The 15103-nt window shown below is 31.1% G+C and overlaps 1 protein-coding gene across 1 annotated transcript; it reads left to right on the forward strand.

The window, feature by feature from the left end:
- Nucleotides 1–2997: 2997 nt before the first annotated feature.
- LOC134701360 (N-alpha-acetyltransferase 40-like) lies at nucleotides 2998–14388 on the forward strand. The gene is made up of 8 exons (XM_063562495.1): nucleotides 2998–3092; nucleotides 3552–3602; nucleotides 7778–7830; nucleotides 10453–10548; nucleotides 11215–11373; nucleotides 12463–12546; nucleotides 13541–13618; nucleotides 14023–14388. The coding sequence occupies exons 2-8, from the start codon at nucleotides 3564–3566 to the stop codon at nucleotides 14195–14197; spliced, it is 684 nt and encodes a 227-aa protein (XP_063418565.1). The 5' UTR covers nucleotides 2998–3092; nucleotides 3552–3563; the 3' UTR covers nucleotides 14198–14388.
- Nucleotides 14389–15103: the final 715 nt, after the last annotated feature.

Genomic DNA, 15103 nt, shown 5'->3' on the forward strand with positions numbered 1-15103 from the left:
GGTAATCTTATACACTCCCAGTCCTGAAACACAAACAAAATTAAAAGTCATCTGATTGCAATCTTATAACTGTTAATACTGATGAAGTCGCTTTATCATTGATTTATAAGATACAAGTTGTGACCTTCGAAATTGTTTTATATTATTTTATTTGTATATTTTCCTATAGACTTTTAAGGTACCTCCGTTGTCCTTAAAAAAATCCCTTCCATAATATCCAAAACTTCATCGTTGATTTGAAAAAAAAATGATTTTAGATTTTCGATTATCAATTGAAATGAACCTACTAGAGCCTCAACTTTCAAGCGCACAATAATGTCAATCATTACACATCACTTTAACCCTGAATTGACATTCCACAATCGGTCAGTATATAACATCACCTGTGTTTATAGTTACAGGGTATTTCCCGCCGTTGGAAAATCCCGTGCAGTCGACACAATTGATTTTTAACATTCTCTATCATGAGCGAGGTCAAGTTTTAGATCAAGTTAATTACATATATTTTTAACGTTAATTATTTAATTATTAAAAAAAAAACGTATCATCATTTCTTTTCTTTTCTTTTTTTTTGCTAGTATAGTAAATATATCTCAGTCCCGGAATGTAGATACACTTAAATTTAGACCTGGAAGTGCCTTCTTATAAATGGAGAAACTGTCTTTCACATTAAAATTTAAAACAATATTATCGCTCAGGCATATTTTAAATTTGGAATAAGATGATTGATTGTTGGTTGTTTAACTTCCAGTGGCAAATATTCCATAAATGCCAGGACGAACTTAGTTTTAAGATCGAACTCTCAAAAAATAATTGAAAAACAGTAATGATGACAGAAGAACTTTAATACGTGTGAAATAACTATTCAATCTTTTAAATATAACTTATTTATATTTCAAAAAGTAACAGATTAGTTTACAAGACGTGCATTGACGTACTTTCATATCTTTAAAATGGAACTTCTTTGTCTAAAAGACGACCCACGAGTTGTCGAAATCCAGTTGCATGCATACTATATACATACATATGCATATTATGCATCGACGATCGTTGTATTACGTTACATACTGCTATACCAATTGACCCCTGATATCAACTAAGGTTAGAACTTCCTATAGGCCGTTCATTTTATTTTTGTTCCAATAAACGGTTCTTGAATCAATTATAATTTCTGAAGTATTTACGATGAAAGCATTATTCTAAAATCGTCTTACACAATGATAAAATTGTATTTATACCACAATTGAAAAGTTATTTAATAAAACAAATGACAGATGAACTGATTAATTATAAAGATGAATGTATGTCCATATGCTCATATATATACACATTCGGACTAAAATTCGCAACTTGTCATTATCTCATCGTAGCATATTGTTAATGTTGCTAATATATGCCTTCAACCCCAAGAGGTATAAATGTGCATTTCATTCTGAAAGATTAATGGATCAGCAGGTGATCAAGATCGTTTTAAAAATTCCTATTTGCCAATGAAGTTTAAATGATCTTCGGCCTCAGACATACACATGTATTTTTCAATCATAAAAGTAAACCTTTAACCCCGAGAAATATATAATCTGTTTCTCTCTAAATTTACAGAAACATTATGTGATAAATTTTTGAAAATTCCGTATATCTCAATCGATTAATGATAGTTCTGTAAACTTCTACATATATTACAATCTGTACCTCAATACAACCGTCCCTCACACTTAACGGATAATACAACGATCAATTAATGATTGAACGTCGCTCACGCATAACGGATTATACAACCGACCTTTTAATAACCGTCACTCACGCATCACTGGTTCTATCAATGACTCAATACACACCCGTTTTATCGGACAAACGGATAATTCCCTGAGACACGGAAAATCTCCGGAGAACCGCAAAATATTCTGTAAAACGGAAAATCTACGATGAACCTCTATTTATTATCCGTTCCGCGGAGATTGGCCAAAAAACACCGAATATTTTACAAAAATCGCGGTGATTTGCCAAATAGGTCTGCCAGTGTAAGTGGTATCCATATCTTTTTCATGTAATTATTTAGCAATTTTAGTCAAGATACACTATTATTATTAAAAAAAAAGACTAAGCTTACAGTTACACATAGACTAGGATCGTCTAAATAATTGAGATGTCATGAATGGATATTTTTTCTGCACAAAGGAACCCAGGTACACAATATAGCCTTCCAAGATGTCATAAATATTTGGGCAAACATATGACAGGGCAGCCCGCCAACATAGCTTTGCTAACTCATACTTAACTACATTTGTAACTGAAGTCTTAACCAAAAACTCAAGAGGAGAAGGAAAGTGTTCATTATGTTTACACTTTTTAAAAAACTAGCATGTCATGCATGTTGGATACAAAAATTCAGAAACTTATTTTCTTTTCCAATATTATTTGGATCGTTCAAGCTTGAGATGATGTTCTATATATTCTTAATTTACATCAAGGGTAAAAAAAAATGAACAATTGAAGACCTAGTATAAATGATGCTTTAAAAAAAAACATTTAAGAAAAATATAAGTAGATCAATTTCAAAATGTAAAACAATTTCAGTTTTCAATAGAACCTGATAAATAAAACAGTCATGCTAAACAAATATTTGGTACACGATGGTAAAATAGGTTACAAGAACTTTGGTTGTGTAAAAATTGACATGTACAATGTATCTCATTCAAACTTGCCAACCAGATGCATATATAAACAATAGGATCCTGCACTGTGTAAGCTACCTTCATGGCACTTTTTTTTTTTAATTGGCTTTTTAACAATGTTTTATGGGGTGTTAGTCTGTTATTGTCTTTTCTGATATACAGTCATTTTGCCAGGTTTTCATCTCTATTATGCCATATCTTTTAATTTAGAAGAAAAACTGCAAAAGGTGAACTCTATTCTTGCAAGTTGTAAAATGAAATATCAGGAATAAGGAATGTTCACTTAGATTAGGCCATGGAAAAAAATAATGTAGGTGGTGCTTTTATTTTGTTGCTGAGTTTATCAATGTCAAAAATATTAAGATTTTTTTTCAGAGAAAATCAGATAAGTCAAAAGAAAAGAAGAAACAGAGAAAAGAGGTAACTTTCTTATATCTTAACCTTTTCATTTACAGAATTATGTTGAAATAAATATTTGATATAATCATATAATAAATATATAATATTTTTTTTAGCCAAAAACATCTGGTTTTACGGAAATGTTGTCCTTTCTGTATCAGTAGATTTGATGCTTACCATGCTAATTAGAACTTTTACATAGATGTGATAGGAAAAATTCTGAAATCACAGATAATGCATATATATAGATGTGCAGTTAAATTGATTTTCAAAAGGGCCTTCAGCCACAACATAATTTTTTAAAATGAAAGTGAATCATCTGTATAGAAATGTTTGTTAGGCCATGGAAAAATAAATGATGGTTTCCTCTACCTGCTGGGTCTTTTAAATTTTCCCATGCTATGGGAAACCAACAATTAATTTTCCATGGCCTTATTGTTTTATTTTCCTGTACAATGTAATATAATGATTTTCTTTCAGGAATCAGCAAAAATGGTGGTGTCAAGGGCAAAAGTTGATAAAGCAAATAAAGTAAGTAACATACATATATAGATAATAATATAGAATTTGGAAAATCCTGAATTTATTAAATTTATTTACAAATTGTATAAATACTATAGGAAATTTAGGATCCATTGTTGAAGACTGCATGTTTGGGTCGAAAGGTTACTTTCTTCTATGATTTGATACTTGAATTATTAGACTGTAAACCCCTTTTTATACGACCGCAAATTTTGAAAAAAATTTCGTCGTATATTGCTATCATGTTGGCGTCGTCGTCGTCGTTGTCCGAATACTTTTAGTTTTCGCACTCTAACTTTAGTAAAAGTGAATAGAAATCTATAAAATTTTATCACAAGGTTTATGACCACAAAAGGAAGGTTGGTATTGATTTTGGGAGTTTTGGTCCCAACATTTTAGGAATTAGGGGCCAAAAAGGGCCCAAATAAGCATTTTCTTGGTCTTCGCACTATAACTTTAGTTTAAGTTAATAGAAATCTATGAAATTTTGACACAAGGTTTATGACCACAAAAGAAAGGTTGGGATTGATTTTGGGAGTTTTGGTTTCAACAGTGTAGGAATAAGGGGCCAAAAAAGGGCCCAAATAAGCATTATTCTTGGTTTTCGCACCATAACTTTAGTTTAAGTAAATAGAAAATAATGAAATTTAAACACAATGTTTATGACCACAAAAGGAAGGTTGGTATTGATTTTGGGAGTTTAGGTCCCAACAGTTTAGGTATTAGGGGCCAAAAAGGGACCCAAATAAGCATTTTTCTTGGTTTTCGCACCATAACTTTAGTATAAGTAAATAGAAATCTATGAAATTTAAACACAAGGTTTATGACCATAAAAGTAAGGTTGGTAATGATTTTGGGAGTTTTGGTCCCAACAGTTTAGGAACAAGGGGCCCAAAGGGTCCAAAATTAAACTTTGTTTGATTTCATCAAAATTGAATAATTAGGGTTCTTTGATATACCGAATCTAACTGTGTATGTAGATTTTTAACTTTTGGTCCCGTTTTCAAATTGGTCTACATTAAGGTCCAAAGGGTCCAAAATTAAACTTTGTTTGATTTTGACAAAAAATTAATCGGTTGGGTTCTTTGATATGTTGAATCTAAAAATTACTTAGATTCTTGATTATCAGCCCAGTTTTCAAGTTAGTCCAAATCGGGGTCCAAAATTAAACTTTGTTTGATTTCATCAAAAATTGAATAAATGGGGTTCTTTGATATGCCAAATCTAACTGTGTATGTAGATTCCTCATTTTTGGTCTTGTTTTCAAATTGGTCTACATTAAAGTCCAAAGGGTCCAAAATTAAACTTAGTTTGATTTTAACAAAAATTGAAATCTTGGGGTTCTTTGATATGCTGAATCCAAACATGTACTTAGATTTTTGATTATGGGCCCAGTTTTCAAGTTGGTCCAAATCAGGATTTAAAATTATTATATTAAGTTTTGTGCAATAGCAAGTCTTTTCAATTGCACAGTATTGTGCAATGGCAAGAAATATCTTATTGCAAAATATTGTGAAATAGCAATTTTGTTTTTAATTAGAGTTATCTTTCTTTGTCCAGAATAGTAAGCAAGAAATATCTAATTGTAAGAAATTTTTTTATTTGGAGTTATCTTTCTTTGTCCAGAATCAACTTATATCTTTGTTATATATACAATATACAATGTATATTCACTTTTTACTACCAACTGATAAATTAAAATAATCTTTACCATTCAGTGATAACAAGCAGTTTTTTTACATCTTAATATTTTATGATGTATTTAAATGAGTAGTAATTGTTGCAAACTCCATTAGAAATTTTAATTGAGATTAGTTTTGGAATAAGGGAAAGGGGGATGTGATTAAAAAATTGGGTTCAATTTTCTCATTTGAAATTTCATAAATAAAAAGAAAATTTCTTCAAACATTTTTTTGAGAGGAATAATATTCAACAGCATAGTGAATTGCTCTAAGAGAAAACAAAAATTTCAATTTCATTAGAACACATTCATTCTGTGTCAGAAATCTATGCTGTGTCAATTATTTAATCACAATCCAAATTTAAAGCTGAATCCAGCTTGAATGTTGTGTTCATACTTGCCCCAACCGTTCAGGGTTCAACCTCTGCGGTCGTATAAAGCTACGCCCTGCGGAGCATCTGGTTTACATTTTATTTACAGTTTATTTTATGATGTATTTAAATGAGTAGTTATTGTTGCAAACTCCATTAGAATATTTTAATTGAGATTAGTTTTGCAGTGATCTGGAAGGTTTTTTCCACTATGGGCCCAGGGCCCCTCAAAAATAAATTCAATGGGCCATTTTAAAAAATATGGGGCCATGTTGTCAAATGAGTGGGCCATTTGAATTGACTTCTGTAAAAAAATAAAAGTATCATTATTTTCTCATGTTTTGGAAAAGAGGTGTTGGTACAAGTTTACCTTTATGATTTTAAATAATATTGTTCCTGTGATTCTGTAATTTCAATGAATATATACAATAACTTCTTCCAAAACGGACAATATTAAAGATAAACCTTTATTTACAATGTATAAACTGTTACTGTTGCCTTGGCTTGTTCATGTTCATATTTTTTTTAACATTAAATTTGGGTCTTCGTCGATACCATACTCATTCCAGATGTTCCGTATTAGAGGACATTTCAGGAACGTCCTCTGCACTTCTTGTATTATTATTATTACTTCATCAAGATGACAAGAATAACAGTAGAGAGTACCATTAATTGATAGAACAAAACAATAATTCACTGAAGTCATGTTTACAAAATGTCAAAACGAGCCAAAGACCAAAAAATGACAAGGACAGTTAAGCGCCTTTTATGGAGACAAAAACTATATTCATAAAAAGGCTTCGAATCAGGGGTTTTCAATCGAAATAATAGCAAGCTTAACTAAATTAAAAGATTATTATTAGGGTTTAATCTCGTCTGTAATAGCCAAATTTCACAAATGTTAAGTTGTTTATAAAAAAATATATCATGAATGATGGTTTATTGCGTTTTTTGGGTTATCAGTTAAACCGCATGGTTCTATTATTACCATAGGAAAACACCCGAGACGTTAAACGGCATGGTTCTATTACCATAGGAAAACACCCGAGACGTCCTAAAAATATATGGGTGCTCCTATGATTGGAGGAACATTATACAGTTGTGTACACACACATGGCGGCACGGAACACGATCGGAAAACTATTTGACGATATCTAAACGTTTCGAAACGATGTGAAAAATATCCTGCGCCATGTGGGCGCTTACATTTGTCACTCTATGCGCCATTTCTGGTGAATATGCGCTATAGGCGCAGGGCGCACGTCCTTCCCGATCACTGGTTTTGGAATAAGGGAAAGGGGGATGTGATTAAAAAATTGGGTTCAATTTTTCCCATTTGAAATTTCATAAATAAAAAGAAAATTTCTTCAAACATTATTTTGAGAGGATTAATATTGAACAGCATAGTGAATTGCTCTAAGAGAAAACAACAATTTTAAGTTCATTAGAACACATTCATTCTGTGTCAGAAACCTATGCTGTGTCAACTATTTAATCACAATCCAAATTTAGAGCTGAATCCAGCTTGAATGTTGTGTCCATACTTGCCCCAACCGTTCAGGGTTCAACCTCTGCGGTCGTATAAAGCTACGCCCTGCGAAGCATCTGGTTAATGTTTTTGGAGAGAGTGTGCTCAATTTCAAGTTACCAGGTATATCGTGTAGGTGTCAAATTACCTTTTACCATGGTCTCTTTCACTTTGTTCATCCACATAAAGATTGTTTTAATGATTGGTAAATAAAACAAAAAGCAATGTGAGATGAGAAATTACACTCATCAGATAAATTATAAAGTACGTCAATTTTGTACATCATAATCTCCAAAGCTCTGAATAAATGGTAGGAAATATACAAATACAAAAGTGTTCAATCAGAAACAGAGATAATTCTTTTCAAAAACATATTATGAATGCAAAATATATGAGTTTTTCTGTTCAGTGATTTTTTCTTGACAAGAGAAAAGGCGCAAAATTATAAGATATATATGTATGAAATCCCTAATAACTCTAAGCGTATGTAAATATTTATACACCAAATTTAGAAATGAATTTTTCAGTTGTTTAACATTTTATCTTATAGTAGTTCTTACATTCATAAAATTGTTTTTATAAATATATTTGTTTTCTAATTCAGGTGCCAGACCCTATGGATTTTGTGAAACCATTCAGAAAATTTGAACGAAATGGGTAAATTTATTAATCTAAAAGATTTGTATTATTTTTGTCGAGCCTTCGACTTTAGTCGAAAAAGCGAGACTAAGCGATCCTACTTTCCGTCGGCGGCGTCCACAAATATATATTCACTCTGTGGTTATGGTTAAAGTTTTTGAAATTTTAATAACTTTCTTAAACTATACTGGATTTCTACCAAACTTGGACAGAAGCTTGTTTATGATCATAAGATAGTATCCGGAAGTAAATTTTGTAAAAATAAAATTCCATTTTTTCCGTATTTTACTTATAAATGGACTTAGTTTTTTCTGCGGGGAAACATTACATTCACTCTGTGGTTAAAGTTTTTAGAATTTAATAACTTTCTTAAACTATCCTTGGTCTGAACCAAATTTTGACAGAAGCTTGTTTATGATCATAAGATAGTATTCAGAAGTAAATTTTGTAAAAAAATAAATCCATTTTTTCCGTATTATACTTTTAAATGGACTTAGTTTTTCTGCGGGGAAACATTACATTCACTCTGTGGTTAAAGTTTTTTAAATTTTAATAACTTTCTTAAACTGTCCTGGGTTTGTACCAAACTTGGACAGAAGCTTATTTATGACCATAAGATAGTATCCAGAAGTAAATATTGTAAAAAGATAACTCCGTTTTTTCTGTATTTTACTTTTAAATGGACTTAGATTTTCTTCCAGTTAACATTACATACAGTCGGCAGTTTTCAAACATTAAATAGATTCATTAACTATCCTAGATTTTTACCAAACTTGAAGCTTCTTACAATCAAAAGATAGTATCAAGAGGAATTTTTTTATTTATTTTTTTCCTCATTTTTTGTTGAGCCTGCGATTTACAGCAAAAGTAAGCGAGACACTGGGTTCCGAGGAACCCTTACAAATTTTCTTTTGAAGACATTACTTTGTGCATCACATTTATGTTTAATCTATTTAATTAAGCCACCAAAAGTTTATTTCTTATTTCTGTTTTACAATTTAGATAGTTTTCAGCCTCATTTTAATGTCTTATTCCATGTCACAGTTTTGCCAACAACTTGTTGTCTTTATTTTGAACTCAACTTGTTTTTTTATGCCCCACCTTTGATAGTAGAGGGGCATTAGGTTTCTGGTCTGTGGCTTCGTTCGTCCGTTCCTTTGTCTGTCCGTTCCTTCGTCCGTCTGTGCGCCCGGTCATCCTGCAATCAACTTGAAACTTAGTACACTTATGATATGATCTTTCTAATTTTAAAGTCAAATAAGACTTTTGACCACAATTTCATGGTCCACTAAACATAGAAAATTAAACGTGGGAGTTACAGGTTAAAGTTTTTGGTCAAGGTAGTTTTTGATGAAATTGGAAGTCTAATCAACTTATAACTTATTACATATGTTCCCTATAGTATAATCTTTCTAATTTTAATGGCAAATTAGATTTTTATCCAATTTTACGGTCCATGAAACATGGAAAATAATAGTGCAAGTGGGGCATCCTTGTACTTTGGACATATTCTTGTTTATTTTTTTTCATAACTCAGAAATTTTAAGAAGGGATGTCGCATACATTATATTTTACTCATACATTTACAAAGAAAAATAATCAAACCGGCTACTTGAACAATTTATACCCCAAAAAAAACAAGATTTAATATACAATTGTTTACCTGCATGAATATTCAAACTAACAAAATATAAAATCCATAGAAACTCCAAATTTTAATTGACTCCATTTTCTTTGATAATGAGTAAAATTTTGCCAGTGTTCCAAAGAAAATTATATAATGTATAATACAGTTGTTTATATTCATAAGGCCAAAAAAAAATATATGTCTGTTTCCTGTTTCCCGACCGACCCTAACTCAAACCCCTCGACCCTAAATCTTTTTATTCAAATCCGGAAAAAAATCGGTTCCGGTCCGGAAAAAAATCGGTTCCGGTCCAAACCAGATCCGTATTTTACTATGCCCAAACAAAAATGGCTGCTCCCAGCACAAATGTGCCACAATAATCGAGTTAAAAAAATGTCAGCACTTGAAGGATTATTCAATTAAAGCTTCTTTAAAGGGATTAAATCATTTAGGGGTACAGGACCCTAACCAAACATGACATATAACCGACTGCAAATCTGACAGGAAGTGCAAAAAAAAAAAAAAAAAAAAAAAAAAAAAAAAAAAAAAAAAAAAAAAAAAAAAAAAAAAAAAAAAAAAAAAAAAAAGAAATCCCGACCTACCGACCCTGATTTTTTGGCCTTGGAAGCAGGAAACAGACATATATTTTTTTTTGGCCTAATGAGAAATAAAAAGAAATATCGGGAGTTCATTTGTCCTTTCATTCCTGTGTATACAAAAACAGTTGAAAATAAAATTTCTACTAGTATTCTTGTTTTTTGAATAAATGAACAGATTTTCCTGCAAACTGCTTTTGAAAAAAAAAAAAAAAAAGATTTTAATAATATTTGTTTTAAATGGTATATATTTAGGAATACTAAGAATAACCATAATGTTCAGTCAAACCTAGCAAGGCCAATGAAAGTATTTGGCTTATCCAGGATTCAACTCCTCAGATATATTCCAACACAATCTGCTTCCACTGTAGTCATGGTAGTTATGGTCATTTATTATATTATACCTTCTTTTTTCAGATTGAGTTTGACCATTGAGTTTAAACGTATAACCGATATGAGTGAAGAAGAAATACAATGGGCATATGACCTCACAAAGAAAAATATGCAAACATTGTAAGTTATTTTACACTACATCTTCCTTAGACTCTGTCATGTCAATCTTCCACCAAGGACTATTATCCAATCAAATTGAACTGCAGACCAAAAAAAAAAATATATAGCTTTCATAATATTCTGTCTATTACCAGCACTTGGCATCCATCTTTATCTTTCATTGCAAATATTTGAAACCAAATCATTTATGAAAAAGTTTTTACATGGCTCGGTTAAATATGATAGATTAGGTTAATTTCTATCTACCTTAAAAATGTTCAGAAAATCTACCAAACAATTTCTTTGTTGGTACCCCTAGAAATTTTCATTTTAAGTTGAATTCCAGTATTGAAATTATAGGTGCTAGATGGCAAATAGCAAAGATAATCAACATAACAAGATCTTCAAAAAAACATGGACGAATTGTCAAATGACTTATTCATGGAATAGTTGGCCTTGAATGTAATCAAGTTTTCTGCAAATTACAACTCTTGTACATTTAATTTGCACCCCATTGAATAGTTGACAGCACATGAAACTTAAGAAAAAGATATAAAAAATCAAAAAAATCAGAATAAGTATTACTGGTGCATATATTGTTTATGCACAAAAGAATCCTCCAATTATATCTTGGAAAGTGCTCGAGAGTATTTCCACAATTGATCTGAAGTTGTGCTTTCTTTACAGATATGAAGACAGTGAATGGGGATGGAAAGATAAGGACAAGAAAGAAGAAATGACAGAAGACAAAGCTCTGTATCTGATAGCAAGAGATTCTAGTAATAAACCTGTAGCATTTACACATTTTAGATTTGATATAGAAATTGATGAAGAAGTTCTATATTGGTAAGAACTAATACTGTCAGTTTATTTTTGTATATGCCTGTCTGATTTGGGACATATCTGATATAATTTAGTTTTTATGCATGTATGTCAACACTTTGTACAATAACTCAGATTCACCTAAACCTTTTTTTGCAACAATTAATTGCAAAATCAGGATCAATATTGTCTTTCTAGAGTTATTGGACTTGGCACATGACAAAATAGACGAATAACTCAAATTAATTCTGGTACTTCAACCTGAAATTTAATCCCAGGCTACAATTAAATGCAAGTTCCCTAAAAGCAAGGTGGAAGGTAGACAACATCAAACAATTCTAATTTTAATTTGGGCCTACTGTTTATGTATCTATGTAGGATATGTAGGATAATGTATACTATTCATGAAGGACGCCTCAGGGTGTGGGAATTTCTCGCTACATTGAAGACCTGTTGGTGACCTTCTGCTGTTGTTTTTTATTTGGTCGGGTTGTTGTCTCTTTGACACATTCCCCATTTCCATTCTCAATTTTATTCAAAATATGATTTATTAGTCCTACATTTCTTACTTGAGTAAGCTTAATTTAGACTTGCAATGACTTGAATGAGGTTCTTTCTGCATAGGAACTCTCGATTCCAATCTTCCAGACTAGGATTGCCATTTTCCTTACACAGTTTGGTGGTTCTCTTCAGGTACTACGACTTCCTCATCCTCAACCAATACAACTGACAGCTATGAAATAGCACAATAGTGCTCAAAGTGGTGTTAAACACCAATCAATTTATAAATCAATCAATCATGTTATCAAAAAGAACCTCTCATAAAACATTTCCAGCATCTTAAATTGTTAATGGCATATGACTTGTGCATAAACAATAGAAGGATTTGTCCCTTAGTAATTAAGGTGAATGCATGTGAATTTTTCATTAATGTACAGCTAGACACTAAATTATTATGAATGGTAAAAAATACTTAATGATGTGTCCTTTAGCAGGGTTTTGCCCATAAGTATCTTTTTTTTTTCTCAACAAGCACATTTCTTTTTTTCTCTATTAAAGGAGCATGCACATGTTTATACATGATATACTAATAATTGAATCTCATGTTTTCAGCTATGAAATCCAAGTTATAGATGATGTCAGAAGAAAAGGCATAGGGAAATTTATTGTACAGATATTAGAATTAATGGCATATCAGTAAGTATAAGTATTAGAATGTGACAAGAAACCAAGAGCTGTTTGAGTTTGTAAAAACAAGCATCTAGAAAATATTTGTTTTGAATTTTATATTTTCTAAAAGTTTTCTCTCACGAGTCAATATTCTCAGAGTTGTCTACCTTTAAATAATGTTAGTATTGAGAAATTCACTATGTATTTGTTACTTTTAGGCTATGGAAACATTTTCAAGTAAAATTAGTTTAAAAGGACTTAGGACAATGCAGATTTGATAGAAATAGAAATAAGTTTAAATACAAATACAACTTATGTCTATTGCTGAAAATAATATATTCACATTTATATGTCTTTAGTTTTTTTTGTCATTCAAGTATACCATACATCTTTTTTGATTGCATTGCATGGCAATATTGGGCATTACATATTGTTTATGACTTGGTATAGGCATCATAATTAGTATGTCTTGATGCAGTGTAAACACCTTTAACAATGAAATATTTATTATCTCTATTTTGTAATATAAAAAAAGAAGATGTGGTATCATTGCAAATGAGACAACTATCTACAAGTGACAAAAATGACACATAAGTTAACAATTATAGGTAACTATGACCTTCAACAATGAGCAAAGCCCATACCCCATATACAGCAATGAAAGGCCCTAAATGACAAAACAAATTCAGTTGGCTTTAACCTTTTATTGTGACAATTATCTATATCTTGCAGCTCAAGAATCGAGAACATTTTTTTACAGTCAAGTAGGACAACACAATGATGTCATAAGCTAAAGTCACAAAAGTTGCCTTGAAAAAGAGCAATTAATAAGCTATGGTATTTAAACTGAAGGAAGTGTTTGGCCGTATCTCATCTAAGGGCTTTCATTGTTCAATGATATTGTTGCAGAGTAACTTTACCCAATTGTTTTTAAATTATGAATTATTTCCTATTTAATCAGGCTCCTTACTTTCTAAGATTCATTAACCTGTATTGATATTTGTTATTCTTATTTTTTCAGAACAGAGATGACAAAGGTGATGTTAACAACATTTAAACATAACAAAGTGGCTCAGGGTTTCTTTAAAAACACAATGAAGTAAGTCAACAACATTTAAACATGACAAATGGGCTTATTTAACATGTCAAAGTGGGTCGTGTTTCTTGAAACATTTCAACATGACAAAATGGCTAAGGTTTTTTTTTAAAGCACAATGAAGTAAGTAAACAACCTTTAATGATTATTTATTTTTTAACTATTGTAGGAAATGTTACATATAAAATTATAATGCAACTTTTAAGTTTTGTGAAAAAACCATCCCACATAAATTTTCATGATAATGGGGAGAACGTTGAAAAAAACTTTCTGAAATTACAGTATTGTGTCATGATTTAACAGGAAAGTAACAAGGTAAATAACCTTAATTCTTATTGTTCTATAATTTTACAGGTACGTTACAAAATAAACAATCTTTATGCATACATTGTGTTTGAAATTTACAGGTATGTCATAGATGAAATCTCACCTGAAGATCCATTATTTGAGGAAGGCTATCATTATGAAATACTCAGTAAACCAATCAAACAGAAGCCAAACAAGACAGGTGATGCCAGTAACGACCAATCAAATAAAGCTGTTGTAGAACCAATGCAGACGTCACCTGTCAAAGCATCGTAGCAGACGCATAAAGATCTGATATGATTGGACAAGAACTTGAATGAATATTCATTGCATAGACAAAATTCACTCAATATTTAACATCTATAAATGGTTGTGATATTCCACATACATTGAGATGTAATTTTGTAAGAGCAGTGTATATCATTGATCATGTACATTTCAAAAATAAAATTGTTATATTTTCAAAATGGTTTGGAAGTTTATAGGTCAAGCACATTACAAATTCATTTTATTATGCCCCCACCTACAATAGTAGAGGGGCATTATGTTTTCTGATCTGTGGCTCTGTTCGTTTGTCCGTCTGTCCCATTTCAGGTTAAAGTTTTTGGTCAAGGTAGTTTTTGATGAAGCTGAAGTCTAATCAACTTGAAACTTAATACACTTGTTGCTTATGATATGATCTTTCTAATTTTAAAGCCAAATTAGACTTTTGACCCCAATTTCACAGTCCACTGAACATAGAAAATGAAAGTGGGAATTTCAGGTTAAAGTTTTTGGTCAAGGTAGTTTTTGATAAAATTGAAGTCCAATCAACTTGAAACTTAGTTCACATGTTCCCTATAGTATAAGCTTTCTTATTTTAATGCCAAATTAGATTATTACCCAATTTCACGGTCCATGGAACATGGAAAAGGATAGTGCAAGTTGGGCATCCGTGTACTTTAGACACATTCTTGTTTATTTTCAATTTACTGATTATATATGCCCCCCCCAAAAAAAATTAATAGAATAAAAGATATGGAAAAAAAAACACACACAAAACAAACAAACATTTTTATATTTCCAAATGTTAATTAATGTGGCATTATAAGCTAAATGCCAACTGATTCAGATTTGAGTGTACAATACTGTCTGGCCAGTTTTTCTCTACGTTTACCCTTTTTAAACTGTCATTGATAAACA

Source organism: Mytilus trossulus, unplaced genomic scaffold (genome assembly GCF_036588685.1).
Source record: "Mytilus trossulus isolate FHL-02 unplaced genomic scaffold, PNRI_Mtr1.1.1.hap1 h1tg000244l__unscaffolded, whole genome shotgun sequence".
Taxonomy (NCBI): Eukaryota; Metazoa; Mollusca; class Bivalvia; order Mytilida; family Mytilidae; genus Mytilus; species Mytilus trossulus.